This window comes from Seriola dumerili, unplaced genomic scaffold, assembly GCF_002260705.1.
Source record: "Seriola dumerili isolate Sdu_G_001 unplaced genomic scaffold, Sdu_1.0 BDQW01000025.1, whole genome shotgun sequence".
NCBI lineage: Eukaryota > Metazoa > Chordata > Actinopteri > Carangiformes > Carangidae > Seriola > Seriola dumerili.
Genome location: NW_019174280.1, coordinates 15,949,606 through 15,957,771, shown reverse-complemented (window position 1 = coordinate 15,957,771; position 8,166 = coordinate 15,949,606). Strand labels below are relative to the sequence as shown.

General features: G+C 41.0%; 1 protein-coding gene across 1 annotated transcript in view; it reads left to right on the top strand.

Moving 5' to 3' along the window:
• The window catches only part of LOC111216396 (ELM2 and SANT domain-containing protein 1-like), a 10,919-nt gene extending 3,131 nt beyond the window's left edge, over positions 1-7,788 (top strand). The window contains exons 3-13 of the mRNA XM_022737909.1: positions 1,159-1,377; positions 2,752-3,094; positions 3,205-3,271; positions 3,401-3,543; positions 3,644-3,747; positions 3,970-4,045; positions 4,228-4,316; positions 4,822-4,965; positions 5,223-5,351; positions 5,546-5,694; positions 6,783-7,788. Coding sequence (XP_022593630.1) covers positions 1,159-1,377; positions 2,752-3,094; positions 3,205-3,271; positions 3,401-3,543; positions 3,644-3,747; positions 3,970-4,045; positions 4,228-4,316; positions 4,822-4,965; positions 5,223-5,351; positions 5,546-5,694; positions 6,783-7,074 — 1,755 coding nt within the window. The 3' untranslated portion in view covers positions 7,075-7,788. The remainder of the gene's footprint in view (positions 1-1,158; positions 1,378-2,751; positions 3,095-3,204; positions 3,272-3,400; positions 3,544-3,643; positions 3,748-3,969; positions 4,046-4,227; positions 4,317-4,821; positions 4,966-5,222; positions 5,352-5,545; positions 5,695-6,782) is intronic.
• The last annotated feature ends 378 nt before the right edge of the window (positions 7,789-8,166 follow it).

The following is an 8,166-nucleotide window of genomic DNA, read 5'->3' as shown; positions in this document are numbered from 1 at the left end:
GGGGGGTTACCAGGCTTGTTCGTAGGGTTTTGTGCAGAATGAGCATGATGGATACAGTTGGAGCAGCTGCATGTCTGCACACCTCCACATTCCTCAGGCTCTTTCCTAGTCATTCAGCAGAGCCAGGGAGGGGCCGAGCTGTCAACCTGCACAGCTACACTCCTATACTCAATAAAACACGCACATACGCACACACACGCACACACACCAAACAGGTTTAATATTGCTATTCACAACCCAGAGGTGTCACATTGTGCTTGGCAAACAGAACTTTTGTGGGTTAGGAGATGAGATTCACATGTCTTAGCTGTGGCTCTTCACTTTGCCCGAAGAATAAATCGTAAAAAAAACTGATTTATATCTTTCATTGCCCCTAGTAGAATATCTGGTTGCTGGAAATGTTATCATCTTAATCAGTGAGACACGGTACCGGGGAGGCACGTGCGCGTGAACATTTCTGAATAGATATATGGTGGTAATAAAACGTGCTACATTTGACAAAGACTGCTGCAGTTTTTAAGCTTGTTGAATTGTAGGGAGTCAAAATCTACTTTCTGCAAAGTGAATTCAGCATTTATAGTGAAGAAGGTGATAATTTGCTTCAGGATTTTGATTTTGAAACAATTAGTTGATCAATGGATCAGTTCATTGACAGAAAGTTAACGTATAACAGTTTTGATAATCAGTTTACCCTTCAATCAACTGAAAATGCCAAATATTCACTGGCTAAAGCATCTTACATGTGACAATTTGCAGCTTTTCTTACCCTTTATAAAATGAATATCTTTGGGTAACAAGGCTTTTGAAGATGTCGCCTTGGGCTTTCTCAGATTGTGGTGGGAATTTTCCCTTTTTTTGAGTTCATTGTTTAAACAATAAATTGCAAAAGATCAATCTACAAGGAAAAAAAAATCTTTAGTTGCAGCCCTGATGTAATTTCTTATATTACACAACATATGAATTTCAATGAAGATGAAAACGAATGTTGTAGGTGATCTGAAAATGAGCCTTTATGTGTAGATGACCATGTGTCCTCACCCCCATCTTCCTCTTTTTTATGTCTTAATCCTTTTTCCATTTTCCCTGCTACTTCCCCAATTTCCCTGCGATTCTCATTTCTCCTCATCCTCCCACCTTTTTTTTCTTTTTGTGCCCCAGCAGGAGGACGGTCCCCCGGGCAGACAGGCCACCATGGTGCCCCTGGTTATCCCTGTGTCTGTGCCAGTGCACAGGAGCCAAATAGATCCTCAGGGTGGCTGGTCTCAGGGACGACTCGGCCAGGGTGAGCGGCCTGCAGGACAGTCCGACCGCAAACCTTCTGTCATCGTGGCTCGCCGGCGATCGCTCCGAAACTCCATGACTGAGAGTTTTGGTCAGGTTAGTCCTTCAGTCAGTTTGAAACCAGTGGTGGCTGCTTCATTATTGCAAGTATGTAGGGAGATCAACAAGGAAGAAACCCTGTGATTTCTAGACTTCATATGCCACCACGAACTGTTTACAAAAATCACGTTTGGAGATGTTCATGTTACAGACCATGTTACGTAACTTCCTCAAGACCCCCTTTAAAAGGCAGGTTTGTGGTGAGTTGTAAGCAACCACAATGTAATACCACAATTACACGAGAAACCTCACAGTTGTCATGAGTACAAACAGCCAACCTTAGATATTTCAGTCTGGAAAATATCCACTGAGGAGCGTCTGAGGTCTGCTGCTGAAACCTGGGCCAATCAGTGATAACTTCGGGTGTGGATTTAATGATAATGTGACTCACCAGTGTTATAAAATTCTGAACATGTACAGCTGTTTTTTAAGTGGGCGTTTAGGTTCACAGTGAGGTTTGATTTAGCAAATGGACATTATACTACTGATGTCATGGTCAGGAAAACATTTTAGGAGCAATGTGGTCATGTTTTTGGGTCAGCAATTTATGTCCAGTTGTAAAAATGAGAAATGAAGACCAATGACAGCTTCACAAAAGGTGCGTCATTCCAGTCAGGTGCAGGCAAAGTGCATCTTGATTCTGTCTGTTTAAAGTTACACTCACCGAGCACTTTATTAGGAACACCATAGTAATACTGGGTAGGTCTCTCTTTCCAAAGTTCTTTGTGGCATGGACTCAGCAAGATGTTGGAAACATTTCTTTTAGATTCTGCTCCATGTTGACGTGACAGCATCACATCATTTCTGCAGATTTGTCAGTTGCAAATCCTCCTGTTCTGCCACGTCCCAAAGCTGTTCTACTGGATTCAGATCTGGTGACTGGGCAGGCCACTGAAGTTCACTGAACTCACTGTCATGTTCCTGAAAACAGTTTGAGACGACTTTTGCTTTGTGACATGGTGCATTATGATGCTGGAAGCAGCCATTAAACTGTTGTCATAAATGGATGAACATGGTCAGCAACTATACTCAGATCAAACCATGATTTATTGGTATTAAGGGCCTGAAATGTGCCAAGAAAACAGTCCCCACCACCACCACCACCACCAGCCTGGACTGTCGACACAAGGCAGGTTGGTTCCATGGATTCATGCTGTTGACATGAACTGGCATGAAACGGCATGACATAAATAAGCAGGTGTACAGGTGTTCCTAATGTTGTGCTCGGTGAGTGTATAGTTTTTAAGATTTCAGTCCTGGTTGATTTGGTGACACCCATAGTCACGGAGAAACCGGTGTATTAGTAATGCTCAATTAAATGCTTGCATTGTTTCCACTGAATCCCTGCACCTCAATGCTTCTCCTGTCCAGGATGGTGAAAACGATCCAGGCCTGGACGAGGATGGAAAATCCAAATTTAAGCGCCGACCCCGGCCAGAGCCTCTCATCATCCCTCCGCCCAAACCATCCACCTTCATCCCTGCATCCATCTACTCCAGCATCTCTTCCTTCCAGAGCAACCTGCGCTCCCCAGTTCGTCTGCCGGACAATCCCCTCACCCTCCCCCCTTACACGCCTCCACCCATCCTCTCTCCTGTGCGCGAGGGCTCAGGACTCTATTTCTCCACCTTAATGACCAACATAGCCGTAAGCAACCAAATCCTGCCTCCGCCGGCTACACCCAAGTCTGCGACCCGCAGCCTGTTGCGCTCCAGTAAGTCTTTTGGCCGTCTGTAGTTACAGTCAGAGGTTAATTCTACTAGTGAGGTTTTTTCAGATGATGTGTAATAACTTTTTTTTATTTTTTTTATTTGGGTTTTTCAGCCAGTTCAGAAATTACACCTCCTGTCCTGCCCTTGATCTCTGATGCCACACCTGTTAGCCTCGAACCGTGAGTACCACCTTAAACATCTGAACAGGCTTCTGAGGTTTTTCAGTACTTGTTCTAAAAACAACAGAACTTTAATAACATTTCCATAACTCTTCTCTCCGCTCTTACTTTTTTTTTTTTACTGTCCAGGCGTATCAATATCGGGCAGAAGTACCAGGCAGAAATTCCAGATTTGCAGGATCAACTTTCCTCCCAGTTTGACCAGCACAAAGCTGACTTGGTTTGGGTCCCTGTGGATAACTCTCACCTTAAATACGGTGACCAAGAGAGCAGTTAGTATCTTACTGTACTTGTCATCCACTGAGTGTTGTGTCACGTATTTTATGTGAGCTTTTGTTCACCATCTCTCTGACACCGTCTTTTTCTTCCCAGTGGAGGATTTGATGAACATGGCGTGTTGCAGTGTGCTCAGAGGTGGAGGAACCAATCAGGAGCTGGTCTTACACTGTTTACATGAATGTGGAGGTGATTTTCTTGTAAGTACAAGTTGGTCAACTTACTGAAATGCAGTTTGCACGGACAGGTTTCGGCAAAAGGATCAAAATGAAAACAAACTCCTGAGAATGACAACAGCAGAATTTGATCAGAAACTTAAAATGTATTCGTTAACACGCATTATTGTTAATATTTGATTCACTGAAATGAGTAACAGTGATCATGTTAATGAATGATTTACTCACTGTGATGCTGATTTCAAGGAAACACTGGGACGTCTGATGTTCCAGGAGCCGGTTTTCCCTAGAGGCCATCACCTGGCAGGTTATCACTACTCAGGTGAGTATTTACTTTAAAAGAAAAGGCTTTTCATTATATATCATATCAGATATCAGATTTCCTGATTACCTTTTATGTCTTCCTCTTCCTGTCCTTTTCTCTCTAGTTTTATTTATGCCTCTTTAAATGTTTCCTTCTCATAAGAACACATTAAATTATAATGCGTCTGAATGAACTCACAGGCTCTGACAGCTGGACCGCAGAAGAGAAGCGCTACTTCAATAAGGGGATCTCTGCTTACAGGAAGGACTTCTTCCTGGTGCAGAAACTGGTAAAAACAAACATCAGAATCAAAATGAAGATTTCCAGTCATTAGTGGACCCTGACTGTATTTTATTGAATGTGAAGGCAGAGTCAGATTTATTGGAAAATGTGCACGATTGGAAACAGGAAGAGGCATCTCTTCTTTCAACACAAACACAGCTAAAACTTAAAAAAAAAAAGAAAAAAAAGGAAAAAAAAGTGCAAACAAGAGGAAAATTGGACTAAACAAGCCACATCCTCTTTGAGATAGGAAGTAAAAGGAATTATGGGAAATGTGGTCTTCATTTTATAAAAAAAAACAAAAAAACATTAACAGTATCAGAACCTTTGGGATGAGACAGAGTCTGTCAGTGCTCCAATTTATACGTTTTGGTCCTGTATATAGGAATATCTCATTATTTGGCAGCAATGACTGGATGTCAGAAAATCTTACAAATGCACCTTGTACAACACGTGTGAATGAATACTAGCCTGAATCTGCCTGTGCATGTTTGTTGGGCTGATTTTTAAAGGTGCGGACCAAGACCGTGGCTCAGTGTGTGGAGTTTTACTATACGTACAAGAAACAGGTGAAGATCGGTCGGAGCGGGATTTTAACCTTCGGGCCTCCAGATTCACCAGTGGAGAAGCACACGGAGGCCGTGGTGGATGTCAAGGTAGAGTGGAATTAACTTGACTCTACTGATTTTTGTGGTTAAATATTACAAATATTAAGTTAATTATATATATGTATGTTGATATGTTAAACAGTAGTTATCATTTGTGAATTTCTACCTTTGAAATTTTCTGTAGTCACGGGGACGAGTGAGGCCAAATAATCGTTTTTAAGCTTTTAAAATGTTCAAATCAGAATTTTGAAATGAATTTCTAATAATGTGTGTATTGTATTTGTACTTGTATTTTCCTTACATAGAGTTCACAGCAGTCGAAACTGACTCAAGGAGAGACGGATGCGGATGACAAGAAGGATGTTTCATACGACCAAAGCTATGAGAGTAGCCAGCAGGCGAGGGTCGCTCGGTCACTACAGGCTCATGATTATGTAAGAGTTTCACTATGTATTAGAGCTACAACTAACATTCATTTTTATTTTTTTCTTGATGAATCAATTAAATGTTTTGTCGATAAAATGTCAGAAAGTGGTGAAAATTGGCCGGTTGAGGCTGACTTCCACTGATGTATGAAGTAAGAAAACGTCACAACAACAAAACTACTTATTTTTTTTCGTTGCTCCAGGCGGGAACAGTGCTGGTGATCAAAGAAGAGTCTCATCACCTGTCAGCAGCTCACAGGCCTCGGGCCGAACCTGCAGCAAAGAAGGGCAGAGCACCAGCGAAGCCGCCGCAGGATCCGGACGCAGTATTTCCATGCAAGAAATGTGGCAGGTACGAACAAATCAGCACAGAGATTTACTTTGTTCTCACTTACAACTGATTCGAGAGAGAGGCAGAGAGGATGTCTCTGTTTTGCTGTCATCATTTCTTCGACTTTTTCCAGGTTTTCATGGTTATATAATAAACAATACCATATGGTTATGTGTATTTTATAATAACTTATTTATTTTATGCTTAATATTGTGGATCTCCATGCAGAAACACAACCAAAACAGGCAGCAGGGGTTGTTTTTCTTATCATATCAAATTCAAATAACTCATTATAGTAACTATTTTTGAATTCTGATGCCCTGACTGGCTGCTCTGTACACCCTTTTTCTATTCCTTTTATGGTGTATTTAGAGCTTGAACAAGAAATCGTCCTGTATACTGGCTGGTGGTGTTAACACCTTGCAGATATATTGTTATGCCGTGAATTTGAGACAGTGCATAACAAACAGTGTGAAACAGAAAAGCTAAATGTGCAGTATGTTTGAGGTAATTTAGAAACACCGTCGCTATTAGATGCTTTATCCACCAGAGTACAGACAAGTTTATTTTTCAGCTCCAACGTGTATTCTTTAAAAAAAACAAAGAGATATTTATCAAAAGTGTTTGTTTATGTGACGTGTCAATGTAAAACCAATTGATAAATCATTATTTTCTTTTTTGACCTTTTATTATCATTATGTGTATTGGCCTCAAAATCTTATAATGTAATAATGCTTGGGTTATAGTTTTTAACTAGCACAAATATCAATGATGTGCTTGCCTTAATGACCCATACCACTTAGACATACTGTAGCTGGTATCAAACATGTTGATTGACAACATCTTCACATGGACCATGATTGATTATTGTAATGGTTGCACAACTTATACAGGCTGGGACAGACTCTAGCCTCCAATGACCCTAAATAGGCCTGAAGCGTCGAAGCAATAGTGATTATTTATGTGTAATTAAAATTCAATGCACCTCTTTGCTGTACAGTTTAGCAGACATGGTGATTTTCCTCTGTCAGTTACGTGTGGCGTGCTGCATCATTACAAACAGTTGCTATTGTGTGTAATGTTGCATCATTTTTCTTCCCGTGCTCTAGGGTGTTTTATAAAGTGAAGAGTCGAAGCGCCCACATGAAGAGTCACGCCGAGCAGGAGAAGAAGGCCGCAGCGCAGCGTCAGAGAGAGGAAGAGGAGCAGGCAGCAGCTGAAGCTCGGGCCAGGAAGGCGGCTGCGGTGGCGGCGGCGGCGGCGGCGGCAGCAGCATCAGCAGCATCAGCAGTGGCGGGTCATCAGGGAGGAAATGGGAATGGAGTGACGGAGCAGGAGGACGTCGATAGCCACGAAGACTCATCTGAGGGAGAAGATGATGACGATGAAGACTGGCACTGAGAGAACAAAATAAACAAGGAGAAAAATCAATGGGGAGATGGATTGATGGGTAAATGGAGGGTGAAGAGATTGAATCCGAGAGGGAGGAATGGGGGGAAAAAAGATGTACTTGGCCACAGACAGCAGCACAAGAGAAACAACCTTAACATCTTCCTATTAATCTTCACACTCCTTTTTTGGCTGAAACTGTTCAGCCAGGCAGTCACACTCCAGATTGTCACCTTTGTATCTTTTAAATATTCAGAGGAAGTTTATTTTTTGTAAATGCACTTATACGGTATGCTTCTGCTTTTGCCAACATTGCCTTTTTATATCCATTATTTAATTGAATATGTCAAAAATATTTTACTTTTTCATTGAGTGGACTTCATTAGATAATCAGGATGTCTCTATAGCAATAAAAGATCAAGATCAAAGCAGTCTTTCACTTTATAGTCACAGCCGTTTTGAATAAAGATAGCTTGTATTTAAAAACTTTTCCTTAGGAAAATACTCTGCAGAGTTTTTCAGATTTCCATCAGAATTTTAGGTTGGTTGTACACTTACTTTTGCAACTAAAGGACCTTTTGAAATGAATATGTACAAAAAAGTATATATGAGATTGCCATATATTTATGATACTGCATTTTTCAATGATTTTGGTAATATAAAAACTAATCATGTCAGCTGCAATATGACTTGTGAATTGAAAAGTTTATTAAAATCTCTACTGTTTCGAAAAACGAGTCTTCATTTTCTCAGTCTCACAGGAAGTGTGTGATTGCGAGACGTTGATGAACCAGCAGGGGGAGGTAGAGGTTCAGTGTGTTGGATATTTTCCTCACACATGGTTGTGTGTAGATTAATGGAAATGTTGTGGTCTATATGGATTTAGACACACTGACATTTTTTATGGATTATGTCAAGATCCATTTTTCATTTTATCTCCTTAAATCAAAATCTTAAAAACGCTGTCCTCACACTGACACTTCTATCTACTCAGCAGGAAAGACTTACCACAATAAAATATAACAGCTCTGTTTCAGTATGCAAGACAGACTCTACAAAGCTGTCATTTTCAGATTAAAGGCTGGGGAGCCAACTCATCTTCAG